The 23,343-nt window shown below is 43.0% G+C and overlaps 1 protein-coding gene across 3 annotated transcripts in view; it reads right to left on the reverse strand.

The window, feature by feature from the left end:
- Window positions 1-23,343, reverse strand: part of TIAM1 (TIAM Rac1 associated GEF 1) — a 366,345-nt gene that overhangs the window by 97,988 nt on the left and 245,014 nt on the right. For all 3 annotated transcript variants that reach the window (XM_081302880.1, XM_081302878.1, XM_081302879.1), the window contains 2 exons: window positions 13,921-14,368; window positions 9,677-9,849 (listed from right to left, as the gene is read on the reverse strand). In XM_081302880.1, the coding sequence (XP_081159006.1) occupies window positions 9,677-9,849; window positions 13,921-14,368 (621 nt within the window). The remainder of the gene's footprint in view (window positions 1-9,676; window positions 9,850-13,920; window positions 14,369-23,343) is intronic.

Consider the following 23,343-nt stretch of genomic DNA (forward strand, 5'->3'; position numbering starts at 1 on the left):
GATGGGAAGTGCTAGATTCCTGGAAGCCAGACAGCATCGAAGCAGGAGCAGTGGAAACCTGCCCAGTGAACAGAAATCCCAGGATTCATCTCTAGCAAAGTTCAAAGACCCCAAGGAAAGATGACCAAATATTGCCCACTGGAGTCCCTCAAGACAAGGGCACTTGCTATCCATTTAGGCCATCGGAGCCCTATTAGTTGACCAGGTGCACAGATGACAGTAGGTTTCCGTGTCTTACTCTTAAACATGATCGGAGGATCAAGGATCATTAGGCACCTGATGAAGACTTCTAGCATGAAAGGCAGAGAAGGAATCATGCAGGAGGAAACCCGCTGGGAGAAGAGAAGCAGAGAGAGCTCCCCCCAAACCCACAGCATTCTCAGAGAAGTTAGGAACAAAGGCACAGTTTGCAATGAAGAAGGAACCAGAGCTAGGAAAGAAAAGGGGAGACGAGGGAAGAGAAAAGAAGAGGGAGTGGAGAGGGAGGGGAGGAAAGAGAAAGGAAAAGGAAAGAAAGATTTTCAGGACTAATAATCTAAAATAACCAAACTCAAGTGTCAGTAGAAGAAAAATGAAGGATCACACCACCACCAATAAGGGAGTGATTCCACATTCTTCAAAACAAGTAGACACGAGTGAATCAGAAATAAGGATGTGACCATAAAGTGATTGAATGATGCTATTTAGCTCAAAGATAGAAAGAAGATGTTTCAAATATGTACCATTCTGAAGGAAGTTATTCCAGGTTATTTTCATGAACATGCAGAGAATTTGATAAGAAGGAAGGAAGATTGGGATCAGGAATCTAAAGAGGGTCACGAGTAGAATCCCAGAGTGACTTGTACATGGTACATGGGTCTCCTGCAGACCCAGAGGGGCAGAAGAGCGGGGGGTGGGGGGGGGTGGGGGGGTGGTGGTATTAGGGAAGCATCACTGACAGCTGTCCGCGCGGCAGGTTTAGGACACATTGCTGCTCCACCAGAAACACAAGCGAACCAAGCCAGGAGAAAATGAAGAGAGCAGCCACTGCTGGAGACTAAAAGATAAGATCTTAATAGGCTTCTTCACTCAGGAGTTACTGTTATTTACAGGGTCACAACACCACAATGTCACTGACTACGGATTTAATACCAAACCTTCATATAACCACCCAGAAAGATGTAGAAAGAAGCATTTGACTTGTATGTAATTCAGCCAAATATTCCTCTATCTTAACACAAAGTAAGGACAGTGTCCTCGCTTACCTGCAGGGGATACGTTCCAAGAACCCCAGCGATGCCTGAAGCCACAGAGGACCCAATCTCTCTCTCTCCCTACTCCCCCTCCCTCTCTCTCACATACACACACATGCATGCGCACACACACACACCACTTTTGTGATGCATTCCCACCTAAGATACTAAAGTTTAATTTATAAACGAGGTACAGGGAGAGTTTAAGAGCAGTAACTAATAATAAAATAGAATAGTTATAACAATATCCTATAATAGTTATTTCAACCTTATGAATTTTTTCTTTCTGAAATTTTCCATTAAGTATTTTTAGACCCAAATGTACCCCAGGTAACTAAAACCATAGAAAGCATGACTATAGGTAATGGGGGACTACTGTAGTCAATGTCTCAAATCCTCTAAGAAATAGCAGAGCGAGCCTGTTGGTGAGAAATGAAGATGCTTGCAAGAGCACAATCAAAGAAACAAAGGCCCTGGCTAAAACAGTTGAGCACAGTTCTGGGGATGAGACTATGGGGAGGAGGGAGCAGAGCAGGAAGAGAATTTCACTGTCTTTTAAGATTAACTGAATCATTTTAAGCCATGCACTTATAGATTTAGAACAAATTTAAAACAATGCAAAAAAAGGAAAACAAATAATGTTACTTATCACTATTTGCATGATACATAACCATTCACAAGCTGGACACTTAAGAGCTAGCTCAGACCCAATTACACTTCTTGCTACAGTTTGAATATGGTTAGTGTCCCCAAGATCCATGTTCAACACTTGGTCCCCAGGGAGGTGCTGTGGACCTTTGGGAGGGGGGGCCTCGTGAGAGGTCCTTAGGTCCTTGGAGGAGAGAGCTCTAGAGGGAACCTGGAACCCTGCCCATCCTGTTCGTTCTCCCTGCTCCCTAGCTTGTCATGTGAACATTTGCTCTAACATGCACTCTTACCCTAACACCCAAAGCTATTAAAGACACCAGGTTTGAGACTTGAACCTCCAATCTGTGAGCTAAGTAACCCTTCTTTTCCTTGTAAGTAGCCTGTGTCAGGCATTTTCTTATAGTAATGGAGAGCTAACTCCTATATCTCAGCAGTGTACTTTTAACCTGAGTGGGGAAAGTTCTCGCACACTGTAAAAGAGCGTATGATGCAGCTTGTTGCTAGTCCTGCCTCTGCACTTTGCACAGTAACACATAGTCTCCCTCAGGCCTCCCCTAAGAGGTAAGAAGTGGCATCTTGCCCTGACCCTGCACCTCAGGAGGCCCCACAGTTCAGAACGATTTCCTTGAAATTTTCCATATATCTGCTACACTCTAAATATGGTTTGTCCCCACCAAAACTCATGTCCCAGCTTGGTCTCTGATGTGATCATCTTGGGAGGTGGAGTCTAATGGGATGTATTTGGGTCATGGGGATGGAGGCCTCATAAATGGATTAATGCATTGATTGTGTGAGAGTTCATGCTCTCATGGAACTGGATTAGTTACCACGACAGAGGGTTGTTTTAAGGGAAGTCTAACCTTCGTATTCTCCCTCTTTCTCACATGCTTTTTGCCCTTCCAGTTTGTACCATGAGTTGAAGCAGCACAAAGTCCTCACCAGCAAATAAGAAGATACCACTGCCATCCATGTGGACTTCCTGGCCTCCAGAATCATGAAGCAAAACAAACCTATGTTCTTTATAAATTACCCTGTCTTAGGTAATATGTTATAGCAACAATAACCAAAAAACAACAACAACAACAAAAAAATGGGTAAGACAATTCCCCTAATGATGCCTGAAAAGGACAAAATACAGGAAGAGCCCCCATGCTGTTTCTCCTCTTTGGGAGTTCCTAAGCCTGTATCCCACAGATTAAGTCAGTAAGATGCCCTAAGTTCATGAACAGGATCCTGTGCCTCGTGGGTCACTCCGCTGCCAGCTAGCTTCAGTGAGATCAGGCTAGCAGAACAGTGCTGAAAAGAGGGTCTGAGATGAGACAATTCTTTATACTGGTAAGCCTCCCACATACACAAAATTGCCCAGGGATCCACAAATTCTAGAGCTGACCCTTCTCTGCAACAAATCGGTGCCAAAATCAAAGTTAGATATTTCTAAATCAGCTGGCTAGGGGCAGGGACATGATCCATGATGTTGGAAAAACAGGATTTAACAGGACCTCCTATTCACCTTGTCATACCTGAGACAACATAAAGTTCTGAGGGAGGAACCCCCAGGCAAGATCACAGGATCCAAGACAATTTCAACAGATTCATTAGAAGAACAAAACCCACAAGGGTCACATTTCAAAGAAATAAAGTTCTGCATTTGAAGAAAAATCTATTAAAATAGGATGCGGAAGCCCTTGTTGGGTAAGAGTGGATGCTGTGGGCTTGAGGAATGGCAGGCTCCACATGAGCAGTCACTATGATGTGGCTTACAGTCAATTACAGGACTTGACACAGCAAGAGCCCCTGCAGGCTGCATGGAGCCGGAGGACAGGATCCCAGCTCCAGAGCCCGCCTACAAATAACAGGGAGAACGGCTCAGAAACCTCAGGCGGGGAGCCCAGAGAGGAGACACGGCCAGAAGACTGTGTACACTTAGGTTATGAGAAGGAGAAGCAGAAGACTTACATTAGACTCTGAGAGAGAACATGGAAACAGAGGAAGCCACCAAGAGTCACCAAAAAGAACGTTATCTCAACATGACTGGGAACCTTCTGGGACTTATAGACAGCTAATGCAGCAGATGGTTGGAAAGTGGGGAGCTCTCTCCAGGGTGGGAATGGTGGCCCGTGGCAGACTAACCAGTTAGCAGGGCTCTTGTGGAGATGGCATCCACCTTGAGAGGGAGGCTGGACTTGAGTGTATTCAGGTCCAAGATGCTAAGTCTCCTCCGATGTCTTTTCTATCACTTAGAACCATCTGTGAAAGATGGGTTCTGGGTTTTTCCCTGAGTGCCCTAGTCCTGGGCATCTGCCAATGAATGACTTTCCTCAAGTCTCCCACGTGAGCCAGATGTGCCATTGCAAGACAGATCTCCAGAGCCCAATGAACGCCAATCCTCAGACCATGCAGTGAAGCCACACTCCATTTCTGTAAAGATGCTTATGTACAAAGAGCACAGAAAACCAGTCTCTTTTTCTTTATTACTAATATGGCAACTGTTATTAACATTTATTGAGCATTCGCTCTCTATCAGACACTTAACTGCGTTGGCACATTTAATCCACAACAAGATATGATGGTATAAATGCTACTTTGTTTTTAAAAGTCTCTCTCTCCCCTCTCCTCCATCACCTTCCCTCCCCTGCTGCTCTCCTCCTCCTCCTCCTCCTCCTCCTCCTCCTCCTCCTTCCTCCCTCCCTCCCCCCCCCTCTTTCTTTTCCTTCCTGGTACTGGGATTGAACTCAAGCTATACCCCCCCACCCCTAGGAGTTTAATATGCACAAAGTACCCTAGCATAAGTGACTTTCTAAATAACTGGGAAACTTTCTATGAACTTTTGGCAATATTTTCTCCACTGCTTTAGATATGTAACTGCACATGATTTTTTACCCAATCGGTAGCTTTCTTGCCCCGTCCTTAGCTATGTTCCCAAGGTATTTGGTATAGAAATTAAAAACTAATATTGAGATATGTTTCTCTCTAAGTTGGCAAGCTTTTCATAATCATCCTCAAATAAAAGATGAATGAAAGCCCAAGGAGAAATTATACTTTGTAAGTGACAAGAGCTATCTCTGCCTTCAAGTTGGAGGAAAAAAAAAAAAAAAAAAAACTCTGATTAAAAGAGTTTAGAGCTGGGCACAGTGGCCCACACCTATAATCCCAGTGGCTTGGGAGGCTAAGGCAGGAGGATCACAAGTTCAAAGCCAGCTTCAGCAACCACGAGGCACTAAGCAACTCAGTGAGACCCTGTCTCTAAAATAAAATTCAAAACAGGGCTGGGATGTGGCTCAGTGGTCCAGTGCCCCTGAGTTCAATCCCTTGTTCCAAATAAATAAATAGAAGAGTTCAAGTGCAGGAGCTATAGCCTCACTTTGCTGATAGCACAGAACCCTTTTATATGAGCTGCCCCAACATTCATGTTTACAACCACCCCCACCATGCACATAAAACCCCTTTTCTACTTTTCCTGGTAACATGAATCTCTTTCCAGGGGCAAAGCTATGGGTATATTAATAAAAGAACCAAATCAGCAGTATGAGGCTCTGGAAACTGTGCACTGAATTGAGCCCCAAGGCTGAAATAACCTACAAATTATTTCCATAATCGTGGTTGATCTCCCTTGCTTTAACCTCACCCCCCACACACCCAGGTTTCTTTCAAATCCAGCCCCTCAAGAACTATGTGGATTACAATAAGTAGAATACAGAAAATGCCCTTATGGATCCCAAACAGCAGTAATTTCCTCTGAAAAGGTTCATTTTGTGCTTTATCCCACATAAGTACCATAAAAAATTCCCATAACAAGAAGACACAGAGGTATTCATGAATAAGGTCTTATGTTTCCACAAAAGAATTTCATACAATGTGACCTATGGGGTATTTAGATTCTAGTAGCAATTTTATGGCCTTGAAAGTCCTTTCAAAAGGAATTCATGTAAGAGGAGTGTAAGAAAAAAAGAGCCTCCTTGAAACCAATCGGATGATCATCTAACTTGTATGGTGAAGAAAGAATGGCCAGAATCAGGATATGGTTTAGAAATATTCCTAATGAGGGGTCTAATTTGAAAGATTAAAAAAAGTTGCTCACTTTTTATTATAGCCATTGATATCTTTCCATGTCCTTCTCAGGGTCAATAGCAACACTAATAGAATAAATATAATACTCAATATGAGACTTTGGAGAAAGCAAGGCTTAGTTTAAATACAACCCTAAAGAAAGGCTCAGTTTAAATCCAACCCTGAGTGCAGTGGCTGTGTGCCTCAGTGTCTGCTCCTGTCTTCCTAAGTGTTAGCTTTACCAAACACAGTCCATATTGATATGTTAAAATATGGACACACAATCCAATTCACTGCAGCTCTAAGGATTAGAATGACTCATCCTGTAAAATACTTTCAAGATGGTGGCATCAGTGAGAGCTCCGTAAAAGATAGCTGCTGACATTACAGTAATGTTGCTGCTCTTAAGGTGCTTAGGCATAGCCTCATTTACAAGATTTCCAATTAACAGATAAAAAGCTATGCCAGATGCATCAAACAATAGTCTGCAAGATATATAGAAGAATATTTTTAAGACCTTTGAGCATGCAGATGTTCAAAATAGGCTACCCAATGCACTACTCACCAAGGATGATTTGAGAAGTGAGAATACAACAAATGACACCTTTAAGGAAGCAAAAGATAACAAACACACTGTGTAAAAAAGATACTTGTAATGAATGTCATTTAAAAGAGAGAAAAATAATATAGAAAATATGTAAAGAATTGCCATGAATCGCAAAGACAGAAAACTCAATGGAAAATAGGCAGGAGATGGAAAAAAGTACTTCACAAAAGTGAATGGTATTGAAATGGCTATCAAACACATGAAAAAGTGCTGAATTTTATGCTAAAAGTGTAAAAAAAGAAAAAGATCTGACAATACCTGGTATTGTTGAGGATGAGGAGCATGTGGAATTCTCCTTGGTTGCTGAAGGGACTGACATCATTTAAACCACTTTGGAAACTGGTAACCATTTTGGCGGTATCTGGTAAACCTGAGCATGCACCTGTACCATGGCCTAGCAATGCCATTCCCAAGAAGAGACCAAATAGAAATATGGGCAAAAGAATCCTGAGAAAAGGTACAAGAGTGCTCGTAGAACACTGCTTATGATTCTCCAAAGCTGGGAACAACCCAAATGTATCCATGGAAAAGGCCACCATATATCCCAGTTGTCTTAGGACTACCTCAGCTCACAACTTTCATCCTGGCATAATTATCAAACATCTCATCTCTAAAGTGTCTTTGTGAATGCTGTCAGCTTCAATGGGGAAGTTAGAACTTCCAGGGAACCATTTTTCCATAAAAACACTGGACAAATTGTCAAAATGAATATTACCAGCATTTTGGAAATCAAAGTCTTGCAATAATCTGAGATGCATTTATTAGAGACAAATGGCTAAATCTCAGTAACAGGTTCTATGGCATTTCCACTTGCCCCATTCCCATGTCCATCTCTAAATCTGCACAATCACACGGAAACGAACAGCCTAACAACTACTGGTGGGAACAGATTGAGTTTGGAACTTCATGCTAAGATCCATTCTCAGAGAACTGTCATTACCCATCCTGTCTAGCACATCCCAGGAAACCCCATTCACTGGGGCTTGCCATTTTTTGACTCAGATCTCACTCATGCTAACAGTCTACTCCAGGGATACTTGTGAAAAACTATTAATATCACAGCTGCCTGAGGCAGTGATAAAAGGTGGGTCAAACAAGAATTTGACCAAGAAACTTGAGGGAAAACAAAGGCATAAGATTTCCATAGGGAGCTTTGAGAAACCCTGGCATAGTTACAGGAATTTAGAGGTTCACACACATGCATTGAGCTGTACATGTCCAGAAAGCCCTGAGAAGGCCCTCGGCTCATCCTCTGACTGACCAAATGGTTCTGTGAAAGCACCAAAAGAGAAATAGACTTTCTTTTTAATGAACCACATATAAATTCTGGAACTGAAATATAAAATAACCAAATGGGCTCAACAGTAGATTTGAGTTGGCAGAAAAATAAATTAGTGAACTTGAGGTAAATCAACTGAGATTATCCAGTCTAAGAAAAAAGATTAAAATAGACTCTCAAGTGACTGACCTGCAGCTCATCTCAAGTATATGAATTTAAACCAAAAAGGGGTTACAGAAGGAAAGGAAAGGGAGAAAAGGAAGACTGAAGAAATATCTAAAAACTTTCCAAATGTGATTTATAAACACATACACATGCAAGACTACACATACAAGAACCACAGTGAATTCCAGGTAAAGTAAACTCAGACTGATTCTATAGACATCATAATCAAACTGCGTAAAAAAAAAAAAAAAAAACACACAAAATCTTGAAAGTAGCAAAGAAGCAACTCACATAAATGGAAGCCTCATAAGATGAACAGCTGAATTCTTAACTGAAACTATACAAGCCAGTAGGCAGTGGGAGGACATTTTCCAAGCGCTGAAATAATACTGTCAATTAAGAATACTATATCCAGCAAAACTATCTTTTGAAAATAAAGAAGCAATTAAGCCATTCCTAGATAAACAATGTCCTGCTTGCATCATAGAAGACATGTTCATGGTATTCAACTAGTAGGCTGGTGTGGATATGTGGGTAGGGGAAACTAATACTCTGCCTGAAACTTCCATTTTTTGTCCAGGTTGGTGGTTACATATTTACATTGTAACAGTTCACTGGGCAGAGCATTTATGTTTTGTGCACTCTATTTCTGTGTGGTTTCCTTCACAGCTTTTAATAGAGAAAACACAGACACTTTGTCTTTATGTAAGAGAAATCAACATACTTTATGCTTCTTACTTTAATTTCCTAAATAGAAATAACTTACAAAACTTGATGAAATAAACTATTTCTTCCCTCCATACCTTTTTTTTTTAGCTCTTTCCTCGCATAGAATATTCTCACTGTCCATTTCACCCAGTTTAACCCTGTTCTTCCTTACTGTCTGGGCCTTACCACAATGTAAAGATTTGTTCCTGTGTCTGTGCCTCCCATTACAAGTGAACACTTTTAAGGGTGGAAACTACGTTAACTGGGATTCTCAACAGCCCTGTGTATAGGACAGATGCAGTATGGAACGAAGGTTTGAGTGATTAATTCATTAATGGGATAAACAAGGAAGGCCTTCATGATTGAAAACCACCAAATATTCTTGCAGGATGTATCCCAATTTAAAAAAAAAAAAAAAAAAAACTCAGGATTCCTTATAACAGCAAATATTAACCCTAAAGCAGGAAAACTATTTTTTAAAAAAATTAGCAGTTAAACTTATAGAACACTAGGTAGTGAGCTCTGATAAAATGAGGAAGAGAAACTATTTATGGACAGCAAGTCCTTTCTGGGATTTCATCATTATACTTTATGATTAATATTATAAAAGAACAGATTATGATACAAAAAAATTTTGACAGCTAATCATGTCTAAATTAAGGATCTCATGATCCTTTCTTAATTGCTACACAAATGGTACTGAAGGTACGTGAAGAAATTCTCCAACTCACAGCAAACTCGGCAAGTTTCTCAAACCCAACTCACAGCTCTCCTCAGGCTTCACTCTGAAAACCTCTGGATGGGAACTCTCATTCCTAGAACTCATTATAGATGTATATTCTGTCATTCGCCCCTTTTGTTTCTATAATGAACAACAGACAAATCCCACCACTAAAATGAAAAAGGGGGGTGGGAGGGGTATTTAGGCAGGAGAGGAAGGTATCCCATCCAAAGGTTAAAAATGTCCTGCAAAGCAAGTGTCCAACCAACCTGAAACAGGAAGGCATCGCCCAGGGAATTGCTGAGGCAGAAGACGAAGTCCTTCTTGGGGTGCTCGGGCACAGCCTGCACAATGCTGTTCTCCACCCAGACGGCATGCTTGGGGATGCTGTTGTGATCAATTCCAGACCTGCCGTCACTCTCATAGAAAAAAAGCGTGCATCCTGAGGAAGCAGAACAGCACAGCGGGCCATGTCAGTATTCGACATTGGGGCAGTGAAAAGTCAGTCTAAAGTGTAAGCTAACATTTATTAGCAGAAAAGGGCTAGAAATTAAAGTGTGCAGAACCCAGGAAATAAAGAGAATGGGGTCATGCTTGTACTCAGGTTTATGACTGGCCTAGATAAAGGTAAAGATCTTAAACCACAGCTTCTAAACTAGCAAGGAGCTTTGCACATGGCTTCAAGTTCTTTGAGAATCTTACTTCCTGTGTTGGCATGTTAAGCTATGAGCATCCTTATAGGCATATGGGGGTCCTGAGGCTCCTTTGCCCAGCAGTGACTGCAAATGTGGCTCCCAGGTTCTAGAGTACTGTATCCAGTACTGGGTGAAGACTCAGCAGTCATTACTGCTCAATTGAAGCCCATTTCCAATGTCTCACATGACAGGAAACCAGGAAATGGATTTAGTTTTTGGACCACACCCTTGGAGAAAAAATATATAATACTGGCTTTAGGTGCAATCAGGGTAAGAAAAGAGATGATACATTGTGGTCTCAGATCTATCTATATGTGGTTTTTGTTTTTTTCTAGAAATAAACCATGTTCATGTCCTGTTCTGAGAAAGGGGAAATGTACGGCACACATAAGGAGGTCTAAGGGAAGCCAGAATCCTGGTCCATACGTAACTACACTATAAAACTGAGACAGTAGCAATAGAGATATTTCATAGCTTTGGGGTAAGAGGGCTTCATTAGAGTCTTCCATGATCACCTGAACTGGAAGCTCATTTTAATAGCAATTACTAGCTGACCACTTACTCTCAACTAGTTGAAACCAATTTCAGGGAAGCCTGGGTACACTTGTTTACCTCTTCCTCAACTTGCACATTCCTTACCTCCAGCAAGTACCACGCTTTTGGGGAAGTGCAGAGCCTGTGAATGTACAATCTCTTTGGTTGCAGTATGAGTCCGTAAAGGAAATTTGTTCATATGCAGTATGTAGAATAATGAAGATCAACAGAAAAGTCGCATTGCCTCAGAGGCAATGTTTCCTCGCCCATAGTATTTCACATTTCCTCGTGACAGCTGCTGAGAGCAACATCCCTAAACGCAGATCCATGGAGAATACTGGTCTGCACGGCCCACTCACTTCACACTGCCCCTGCCCTTGGCCCAGTTTAACCACAGGCTCTGCTTAAAGTCCTTGCAGGGGCTGGGGTTCTGGCTCAGTGGTGGCGTGCTTGCCTAGCATGTTTGAGGCACTGGGTTTGATTCTCAGCACCACATACAAATAAAATAAAGGTCCATCAACAACTAAAAATATAAATATGTATTATATATAAAGTCCTTGCAGCACAGAGTTCCTGAGCTTTGTAACTTCATACCTGTTGTCCTTGTCTCCATAATTCAGGAGTCTCCATTATACCCTCTACCAATTTAAGTTACACTTGCTTTTCTTTTTAAGGATAAAGTTTTCTGGTCATTTTTTAAAAAGAGACAATGTCTTTTGGTGCTTATTTTTATAAATTTTTAATAAAGCTTAATAGAACAATTCTTAAATTTGGGGTTCTAAATTGCTTACATATGACTTAAACACATACTGTTCAGTGTTCTACCTCAACACTGTTTTCCCCATAATCCCTGTGATTTTGGAGATCTCAAGAGTTTTCAAGGAACAGTTTAATCAAAACGCTAAACCATCTGTACCTCCTAGTCTCATGCCTTAAGAATGGGAATTCATTCAGTAGAGGTAAAGAAACATAAGAAAAAACAAAAACGGAAAGGGACATTATTTTCCTCTAAATCAAAGGTTCTCTGTGGACAAATTGACAATGCCTGCAGACATTTTTGATTGTCACAACTTGGTAGGGAGGTGCTACTGGCATCTAATGAGTAAGAACAGGCACTATACAGGTGGGTTCTTAAAGGTCCCCAAAGGCCCATGTGTTGGACACTCAGCCACCAGGGATGGGGCTACAAGAAGGTGTCAGAACGTTTAAGAGGTGGGGCTTAGTGGGAGGCCTTTAGGGTTTATAGGGCATGGATTAGAAGGGATAATGGGACCTTTAAGGGATAATGAGTCCTTTCTCTTCCTCTCCTTTTTGCTCCCCAGCCAGAAGGTAAGTGGCTAACTGTGCTACTCACTCTCAACATGCCGTACTACCCTGCCACAGGACCAAAAGCAACAGGAACAATCAACAAAATGGACTCAAATCTCCAATACTTTGAACAAAAATAATCTTTTTCTGTTTATAAGTTGTTGATTATCTCAGGTATTTTGTTATAGTAATAGAAATGTGATGAACACAAATAAGAAGGCTGTTAAGCATTGTATGCCCAGGGAAACCCCCAGAATAAAGAATTATCTGGAAAATGTCAACAGTGCTACTGTTGAGAAAGGCTGCTCTAAATAATCCTTATGACTCATCCAACCCTAATGATCTGTACTTAACACAAAAGAAGCAACACACTTTACTGCAGGTGGAGAACAGAAAAATAAGTCTATATGTAATGAATTAGGGGGCACCCACAATCCTAGCATGTGCACACAACAGTCCTTCCAGATAGCTGTTTTTAGACATTTTTAGCTTTCATTTGGAATCATCCACAACAGGAGGTGTTTGAAATTGGCTTTTACTCAATGATCAACTTGTTCTAATTTTAAGACTAACAAGAAGCAGCAAATCCAAGAACCACATACTCCCTGTTCAAAGTCTGTTTACCTTTATCTTCACTTGAACATAAGCTCTAAGCTCTTCAGCTACTCATGAAATTATTTGCAAGATTCATTCTAGATAGCTTTTCTCTTAATTATTTATTTTGTGCAATGCAAAAGAATCTCTGGGAAAAGTCTCTATCCCAGTTTCCAGTGGTTCAGCCTTTTCTTTCTAAATATCCAAGGATTGCTAAGAAAGTCAGCAGTGAGTCTTGTTTCTGAGTGGCAAGTACAAAGCCCGGAGTGTGTCTGCAGATAATGGGAACCTGTCAGGATTAAGAAGTGAAGGGCTCTGTGGCTGCATGTTCTGAGCTGACTCCTGACAGGCTGTGTCACTCAGATCTGGGTCACCCAGAGAGCAAAGGCTTCCTCCTCTAATGGGCTCATGGACTATGCTCCCAAAAGCCTGCGCCCTGGCTTCCTATGTCATTTATCCTTTAAGGAAATGGCAGGGGAAAGAACTCCCATACACACCATGTCCCAAGTAAAAACAATCACCTAATTATTTCTGTTCTATGCCACTATCATCGCTTTCAAATATAAAGCAAGAATCACCAGAGAAGCTAGTTTAAAACACAAATTCAAGCCTGTTACAGCTGAATTCTGTCCCTCAAAACTCCTATGTTGAAGTCCAAATCCCCACTACTTCAGAATATGATCATATTTGAAGATATGAACTTTAAAGGGATAATTAAGGAAAAGTGAGGTCATATGGGCAGGTGATCATCTAATATGACTGGTGTCTTTCCAAGAAGATGGAATTTGGACACAGGTATGGAGAGATGGCCACATGAAGATACTTGAAGAAAATGGCAATCTCTAAGCCAAGGACAGAGGCCTTAGGAGAAACCACCCTTGCTAACACCTTGGTCTCAAACTCGAGGCCTGGGGGACTGGGAGACAATACATTTCTGTTATTTACAACTCCCAGTTTGCAATCCTGGCCACACTGTCAACAGAACCAGGTGTTGCTAGGAGGGGATTGGGCATGACATGCTCTTCTTGCTTAACCATGAAAAACAGTAAAACAAAACAGAACAACAACCAACCAAGCCTCATTTGCAAGAGATGGGGGACAGGGCAGGGGAAGTCCTAATCAAGAGGCTTCAGGTTCCAGTGGAGGCAGATGAATAAGTTCTGGAGTTCTGTCTGAAATGTTGCACACAGAGTCAACAAGAGTGTATCACACATTAGAAATCAGTAAGAGCAGACTTAATGTTATTATGGTCTTGCCACAGTAAAATAAAACTTTAAAAACTTCACACGAAATAATTCTACACCATAACACAAAAACCTCTATCATGTGAGGTCCGAGGCTCATCAATGGTGCATATTATACGCAGCCAGCGCCCCCCTTACCTTTCAGGGACACCCAGTAGTGCTTCCACTTCCTGCGGGTGGCCGACTCCACTTTCTTGTTCTTCTTGTGCACCAGAAAGTTCTTGACGGCCAGCGCGCCGGCCTTGCGCACCGTGCCCTGCGCGGCCGTCAGCAGGATGTCGGACTGGCCCGGGGAGCTCAGGGTGCCGCTGCTCTGCTCGTCGCTGTGCGCAGAGCCGGCTTCCTCCAGGCTCTCGCTCTTGGTGGTACTCATCTCCAGCTCCCGCCTGAAGTTCTCGTACACCCCCTGGCGAGCTGCATCCCCCGTGGAGCTGCTGCCGCTGTCGCTGCCCACGAAGGCCCTGCCGGTGGGGGGCGAGTCACTGGAGTTGGTGGCATTGGATCGCCTGGACAGGAGGTCGGTGTCGGTGGTGGCCCCTTCGATCCCGCTGTCCGCAAACTCGCTGCCCTCGCCTGCATTAACATCCTGGGGCGCAGAAAGGGGAAGAGAGACATGCATCACGGAAGCAGGAACCTAGGAGCCCTCAAAGGTCCGGCCAGGGGCTCTGTAGCCGCAGGAGACCCACAGGGCATGGCGGCTGGCCACTCCTCCTGGACCAATGCCTTATTACCCCAGCCACCTCTCGGAGCTGTTCAAGAAACCTTGAGCCACCCAGCACGAAGGCAAACAAACCATTTGGAATGTTCAAGAAGTAGAAAAGAAACGGGGAGCACTTCAAAGAGCTGATCATTTACCTGACTTAGATAAGTAGCTAATTGGCAAATCTGCTATTGAGATTCTCCCATGACCATGCTGAGAGAACTCAGCTCCCGCCCTGCACCCTCATGGCTGGCCTTGAACTCCAGGAAATCCCACAGGCAGATTAGCTCCTTGTTCCAGAGGTAGGGGGTTACAATGCATAACTAGGTGCTCACAGCTGATGTGATTTTTCTTTTCTTTTTAAAATAAAAGGCCTGCCTAGGAGTCTGTTTTATAATAGGGTGACTAACCAGATAGTGTACCACCTCACCCACTCACCCAGCAGGACCCTGTGTCCCAGGAGCCAGCAAGAGTCCTCATGCCCTAATCAGCCTCCTTCTTGAAAACAGCAGTCTCACTCCACATTGTACTAAATCAGACTGTGGGCCCCGGCTGGGACTCCTGCTCTCCAATTACTTTGCCCTTTCAAAGTGGGGATGCTAAGAGCCAGAAGCAGGTGACTCATTGCCCCTGGGCCAAATAACAGTTCAGGGCAACTGCCAAGACACTGGGTATCGATTCCCACTTTTAAAACATTTGGAACTTCTAAGTGCCCCTGTTCTCCAGTCAAACATTTCCAGGGCAGACTGGTCTGTTCCTAAATCAGAATTTTAATTGCTCTAAAGTGCTACAAGTATTTCCATAAACAATAATTAAATAATGGTAGCCATCAAGGGGACACAATGACAGCAGTATTGGACAGGACGACCCAACAGTCCTATGGATAAGGAAGGACACTGACTTTTATCAAAGGAAGACAGCAGGAACAAGTCTGACAAAGAGGGGATGGCAAAGGAATACACAGCTTGATGACTCTTCAATTTTGGAGCTTTTACTAATAAATAACTAATTATGATTGAAACATGTTAAAATGAACTGGATATTCTGGATTGTCATAAATAGAAATGCTTTGGATGCCAATCTGTGCTGAAAGGCAATTGGGCCCAAAGAGCCATGCCACAAACTGATATTGCCCCGTGTAAGGCTCAGACAGGTGCCATGCCCACATCTCCATGAGTCTTACTTAGTTGTTCCAACTTAGAATTGTTCAAAGGTCATCATGAAAAATTCTAAGTGAGCAACTAAAAGAGGTGCAGAGCCAGACCTGGAGAAAGGTGGGAAAGGGCGGTGGAATGGTAGCAAGGTGTATCTGGACAAGCTTCTGAGGATTGGGTCCATTTCAAGTAGAGTTCAGACCTCTGGGAGTTAATAGGGACTTAAGGGGACTCTTAACCCTGTGCTATGATTTGGACATGGTTTGTTCTGCAAGGGTTTATATGTTGGAAGCTTGGTCCTCATTGTGACAATGGAGAGAGCTAGTGGAAGTTCTAAAAGGAGGGGTCCAGTGGGAAACAATTAGGTCACTGGGGGTACCACCCTTGGAAAGGATTAATGCTAGTCTCTTGAGTTATTCTTGCAACAGCAATTTGTTATTAAAAAGTATGCCTGACTCCTGTATCTCTGTGGCTTCCTTTCTTGTCATGTGATCTGTCTCTCTAATATGGGCTTCTACCGTTACTTTCCAGAAGGCTCCCACTAAAGCAGCAGATGCTGGTATCATGCTCTTGTACCTCTAAAACTATGAACTACTTGAACCTGTTTTCTTTACAAATTATCAGCCTCAGGTGTTTTATTTTAGTCATGACAATTAGGCTAATACATCCTGTAATTGCTGGTCCCATCTCTTTGCTATCTGTTCTTGTGCCTATTTACAACCATGAATGGTCATAAAGAACCAGATCCAGTTGGTAAAAATCCTCTATACAAACAGGAGAACACTGTTATCAACCCACATTTCTCCCTAGCAGGACATTTACCATTGATTATAGATAACCATGAGTCATGGAAGATAAGAAGTCTGTGAATTTCCCAAACTTCTGGCTTCATTGTCATATGTCTCAACCCTTCCCTCATGTGGGTTAGGTATGTATAAAGGAATCAGCTATAATTGCTCTTCTCTGAAATGCAAAGAGGTGCAAGGCTTCTCTATGAGACAGGAAAAATATAGGCCACACAGACAGCATTGCTAGTCCATCAGAGAGACTTAAGTACAAAGCAGGTGAGAATTAACCCTAGGCATCTTTTAATTTCCAAAGTTCCACAACAAGAAGGAACACTACAAGGACATCTCCCGATTAACAGATAAGAATACTGGAAATCATAAATCTGGCTGGTGGCAGACTAGAGTTTGGCACCTGTGCTTCTGAGTATCTTTCCCACTGTTATATGGCAGTCCCATGGTAGAGCACCTGATTAGATTTTGCCTAAACATTCAGCTCCCTGCCCTCCTCTTGGTTACACAGTGCCTTCTAGGATTTCCCAGGAAAAACTGGGTAATGGTCCATCCATTTGCCTTGATTTACCCAGCAAAGAGCTAAATGCTGAAAGTGGAGGGAACCAGGCCAACTCTCTTACAGGTTCCTACCGCCCTACGAACCATTCACCTCTTTACAGATACCCGCAAATCTCTCACCATGTAAACAAAGCGTTAAGGCCTCTGAGGACACTCACCTCTGTCTCACATCTGAACATCTGCTCATGCCACTGTCACGGTAACCATGCAGTGGCCCAGGCTGTGTGTGTTCAGCTCTGAGATGGCCATCAAACTAGGCCAGGAAGGGATTCCTCCAGGTAGGAGGCTGGCTGGCCACAGCTGAGCAGGCACATGTGACACAGTGTGATGCTAGGCAATGCTCTGGGATCTGTGACCCAGGATGACTCCACCTCATCCCTAGAAGTGGTTAATCAGGCTTGGCCACACACATCCCCCAGCTGATAGGTGACCCAACCCATTGGGAAGCAGATGCCTGCTGCCCTGCCCCAAATCTTATGAAGTCATGAAGCTTGGCTGTCCCAAATATCTAGAAGCCCATCCTATAGTGTGGAGAATGGGAGGACCCAGCCAGGGTCACTGCTCAACACTGTTCTTTCTTTCCTTCGCTGTGACATACATTTTCTGTGGTCAACTTCTGGAAGACTCCTCCTCCTCCTATTTATCTTAATCTCCAGGACATTTCACAACAGAGAACGTTGATTCTCCCCATACCCAGGGCACCTGTCAACCTCCCACCTCTTCTCAACCTCCAGCAATACAGAAGACTGATGCCCGCGATGAGGTCACGTGGGAGGCTCTGCAGTCTTCATAGCAAAGGCAGGGTATGTTCCTTCTTACCAAACGAAACAACTCGGCATCTGGTTTGTCCTCAACTATTTAGCCAAATACTAAATTTTAACCTAAAATGTCAGAGGAGGGCTGGGGTGTGAACTCAGTGGTACAGCATTTGTCCTGAATGTGCTAAGGCACTGGGTTTAATCCTCAGCATTGTGTGTGTGTGTGTGGGGGGGGGGGGGTCAGAAGAAATCAAAAGAAGTGGTAAGATCCTAGCCAAACAGAAACAGTCCCCCAATATGGTGCATGACCCAACAGAGATTTCCAGAAAAAAAAAAAAACAAACACAACTCCCCATGTTAGAAATGCTCCACTGAAGCCTTCCAATTATGAACATTCATGGGCTGGGAAGGTTCTTAAGTCCTGCTCTTCCGGGACAAATCCTCTCAAATCAGATTTTCAGAGCACTCACCAGTTTCCATTCTCTTGGCAGTTCCTCAAAATGAATGTATGTACCTCCCTCCTGGATGTACAAGTGGCCAGCTGTGGCCCCAAACATGCAAGAGCTGCAGGGCAAGAGTCTTCTTAGTAATTCAAGCCGGGCAGCAAATGCTCAAATGACTTCCTATAGTAAACTGGGGAGGCAAGAGGCGAAATCAAAGCCTGTTTTCACTGCCTTGGAAACTGGAGGGTCACCCAGCCAGAATATGGACTGGTGATACATTGTAGCGAGGCTCAAAAGTTTCCACAGGAGACTTGCAAACATAAGTACTCCAGGGAGAAGATTTTCTGTGTTGATATGCAGACACAATTGTGAAAAGGTAATTAACTACAAAGTGCAAGGGCTCTGGGACAATTCAGGGACAGCAGAATCAATTGGTCACTTATAGTTACAAGTCAAATGCAATTAAAAACTGCTTTTTGATCATCTTAATTTCCCCAAGGGATCCAGCTTAGCCTGAACATACCTGTGCAGAGAAGCTAAATATAATGTAGGAGAATTTACTGAATTTCAGTGGGGCAAGGGAATTTTGAACTGTAAAAGCCTTAAATTAGAACTATTTCTGCTTTATTAAATTCTAAAATGTTCCTCCTCTTGTTTTTCTCTTTCTTATCACCAAAATGTACCTCCTCCCACATGTACCCAAAGACACCCACTCATACACACACACACACACACACACACCATCTTTGGTTCTCAGCAATGCCCTTGGTTTACTCACATACCTATAGTGATCTCAGTAGAAAAAATATCAATTCTAGGTAAATTATTCTGCACCATTCTGTGCCTTACTTTGCTCATCTGTACAATGAGGATGGGAAATGGCCAACCTTTTAAGACACATTTTAAGATGCTATGTAACCCAGGAAAAGTGTCTAGACTGGTATTCAGCACACAGGAGCAACTCATAAACACCAACTATAATTACCATCATCTCCACCTTCAGCCTTACTTAACACTGGAGCCACTGGAGGGAAGGCACTGCCTGACCTCAGCTCAGAGCTTCTGGTGCTAACATGGAAGAAGGGCTGAGTAATCTGGGGAAAATAAAGTCTCATGGGGAAAACAGAAGGAGCATAAGTGTGAGCTTCATACTAATGAAGCTTTTTAATGATTTTTAAATCCATAAAGCAGTACAATAAAAGAAAATGGTGACACTATCACTGTGAATTAGTAACTATTGGGCATTATTACTAACCATTGTCCTGTCTGATTTGCTAGAAATAGGAAGCCAGCTCTATTTTCCCTTTTCTTGCTTTCCCAAGGCAAAATCTCCATAACCTTTTCTGTTTCCAACACCCATTCCTCCTTCTCTAATGATTCCCAATGGGAGTGACTCACAGTTTCTCTCAATCCAACCACTGAAACTGAAATCCTTGCTGTTACTAAAAAGGGACTCCAAAGTTAAGTTGGCAAAGGCTTGAAATGTTGCTTCAGGTAACTTCTAACTGGAGAATGTTTTATGTCCAAGTCAAATGAATCATCTTCTCTCCCTTCATCTGTTTTTTTTCCATGGATGTGCTTTTCCCTTGTAATCACCATTCCTCTGCTTCCTAACCCATCATATGTCACACTTCCAATCCCTTTGTGTCCTCTCCTGGAGCCACATCCTTGGTTCAGCAATGAGTTCTCTGTTCTCACTACCTTCCTTCTACTAATCCACCCCACACAACATAGCCAAAGAAGTCTTCCAAGTACAAGAAGAAAACCCTCCCCAAAAGCCCAGCATGGGAGCTTGAGCTCTGCATGCACCTCGGCACCAGTGACACTGAAGGACTCATTCCAGAGCATTCCTCTTTGCTCTCGGGAGCAGTCATGCTCCTCCTTTTCTGCACCTTCTCTTTCCCTCCTCCAATGGCCACATCAACTTCTAAACATCTCCTCTCCCCATCCCCAGTTCTACTTCGTCACACAAGGCTCTTTGCTTTTGCTCAAATGTGTGAGGCGCCCTCCTACTATATAAATCTTCAGCCTCCTTCCTCCTTTCCTTCAAGTCCCAGCCTCGTCTGCCCTTCCCCAAAGGCCCACCCTGAGCACCCTACCTGGAACTACCTCCCCCTGCCCCCCACCCTCCCACCGCCCCTTGCTCTTCCTTCCACTGCACACGTCTTACTTGTGGTGCTGTCTGTTTTCTGCCACACACCCCCATTTCAGCACAACTAGCTCCATGAGCTCAGGGATCTTTTCTCGTTGACACATCCCAAGTGCCAAGAATAGCACCTGGCATGGGGTAGGCACTTTAAAAATAATTGTTGAATGAACTAACTGCTGCTCATTTCCCACCACAATCTCAAAACAAGGAAAACAGTCTCTCATGGAAAACATTTTAGTTTGATTTAAAGGTTTAGTCATCGCCAAGCACAGCTCACGCGCAACCAAAGTTGCGATGACAAATTAGTCCTAACTGTAAAGCTTAAATTTGCAACGCTCAAGCCGTCCAGTTTTATTATGTCTTGTACGGATGCAACCGGAATTCATTTAAATATTTGTCTTCCTTTCTTTCTTTCTTGAAAGTAAGAGAGATAAGTTAGCGGGCTATCTTATGACCTAGGCAAGATACTCTGCCAATGGGTGACCCAAGTGACAAAGTGAAAAGCCTGTCAGGTGTTTCCTAAGTTCTCCACTGGGCTCCATGGAGACCCTGTCAGCCCCTCATAGTTGGCTGGTTTCATGGTCCTATCCAAGAGGGTCTCGAGTTCCTGCTCAGAGGGCTCTGAACTTCAGGCACCAGTTATGCTACAAAACCAACACTTACACCTCGTGACACAATTTGAGTTGAGGGGCACAGACTTTCCTTGACTTGTGTACTAAATTCAAAAATTTGATTTTTAAAAGACTGAACTTTCTCAAACTGTTAGCATAAATGGGCAGTTCTTGGGTAGGAGCCGGAGTCCTTAAGATACTTGCAGAGAATTCCTAACACCTTGCTTTGCCAACTAGCTGGGTAAGGAGCAAACTTTGCTCATCTAGTCCAGCCAAACAACATATTGCAAGCCAGCGGACACACAGCAGACACAGGCACTAACAACAGCTCCTGAAAGAGAGGCCACAGAAATCACAAAAATACACAACAGTGCCTCTCATTCCATGTCATTTCTTATAAATTTTAGAGAATAATAAAACAAAATCTTAAAAGATATCTATGTGAGGGCTGGGGTTGTAGCTCAGTGGTAGAGCACCTGCCTCGCAAGCATGAGGCTCTGGGTTCGATCCTCAGCACCACATAAAATAAATAAATAAATAAAAATAAAGATACTGTGTCCATCTACAACTAAAAATATATATTTTTTTTAAAAAAAGATATTTATGTGAACATCTAATGTTCATTTAAAATGAATCAATAAGCATTTTTTACGTTTCTATTTCAATTACTATGGTGATAAATATCTACAGATATAACTTGCATAAACAGAAGCTTCTTGGAGCCCAAAATGCTTTAAAAAAAAAATGGTCTGAAAACTGCTGACATAAGTTATCTCTCAACTACCTACCTACCCACCCACACCCCCGAAAAAGATCTTGGCAAAAGAGACAGCTATTCTTGTTGAAAATGGATGGGCTTGTTTTCAAAATAAGAATCTCATTGCTTAATTTACATGCCAGAAAAAGAAAGATAAAGAGAGGCACAAAACAGCAAAGAGGGGAAAGGCATTGAACAGAAATAGATGAAGAAAAGGAAGAGAGGGATTATTTAAAAATTGATTTCACATGAAAATACTTTGTTTCATGAAAAAATAATGTGAGGCTCTTAACTAGAAACCTCTAGGTGGACTTGAGACCCCTGAGCCCCCTGAGTTGTTATACAAAAGGGTGGTCCATGTGTTTTTCTCAGGAAAAGGTCCAAATCCTTTAGCCAGTTCTCAAAGCAATCTACGACAAAAGCTAAGAATCACTTGGATGTGGATGCCAAGTTTCAGCTTGGGAAACAAACTTATTTCTGAACCATTTCAGATAAGTTGTCAAACAAAATAAAATTTTTAAACAATAAACACAATTTCAGGGAGGAACTCAAGATCCTCTTCTGCTAACGCCGCACCCTTTGTCCTGTTCAACAGGATCACAGACAGATCAAAGAAAGCTAGCATCCGGTGTGGCTTCTTCTAGAGCTATCCTGGTCACTCTCCTCATAACCACTGTTTCAGGTGACAGGAGTGGACAGGAGCTTCCTTTTCAGCCCACAAGTCCACTCTTGTTTCTAAACCAGAGTTGAAGATATTGATCTTAAAGTCTAAGGACAAGGGAAGGTGCCACCATGTGGGGTATCCTTTGGGGAAAAGGCAGCCAGCACAGAGCCAGAAGTCCTGGGTTTTAGTACAGTTGGGAAACCTTGTCACCTGGTCTCTTTTGAACCCTTTCTCCTCTGGAAAGCAATGGGGCTGGGTGGAGAGGTAACCCATGAGGTCCCTCCAAGAAGTTGGTGACAGGAAATCAGGCTGAAGTGAGTCCCTAAGCTCTGGTTGAGAGATCTGCCTTATCCCATTCCCACTCCATACAATGGTGGGCAGCATTTCTAGGAATGCTGAATGAAGTGTTGGAAACTGTGGTCAGTCACAAACCTAATCCCAGGGATCATACCCTGGCTCACATTCCCTTGCAACTCTCCCAAGACTGTGGCTCCTTGAGACAGGCTCAATGCAGCTGGGCCTCATTCTTCCATCTCCCAAGTGGATGAATGAAGCTCTCCTCACCAATCTCTAAGCCAAATCTTCCCTTGGAAACTCAAAACCTGGCTGCATGAGGGTTGCACCATCAGATGGCATTGTTTTATTCCAACTCACTCTTTGAAAGTCTCAGAGCTACAGAACAGCTGGGCTCTGAAACATTAAGTCAGACTCCACCATCACAACTAATAAGCACTGTTTACTGAGCATCCGTATTTAGTGCAACAAACTGTGCTGCAAGTTTTCCACTCATTCCCTCCTGGAGTCCTTCCATCAGCTTCCTTTAAGGGGCACTGAGATCCATGGAGGTTAAATAACCAAGCAGAAACAGGCTCAGACTCCCAAGCTCATATATCCTGACATCTTCTTAGTTGCACAACATCAGGCTTCCCTCTCCTCTCTCTGTAACCAAAGAAATACAAAGAGAGCC

Source organism: Spermophilus citellus, assembly GCF_964194105.1.
Source record: "Spermophilus citellus genome assembly, chromosome: 7".
NCBI lineage: Eukaryota > Metazoa > Chordata > Mammalia > Rodentia > Sciuridae > Spermophilus > Spermophilus citellus.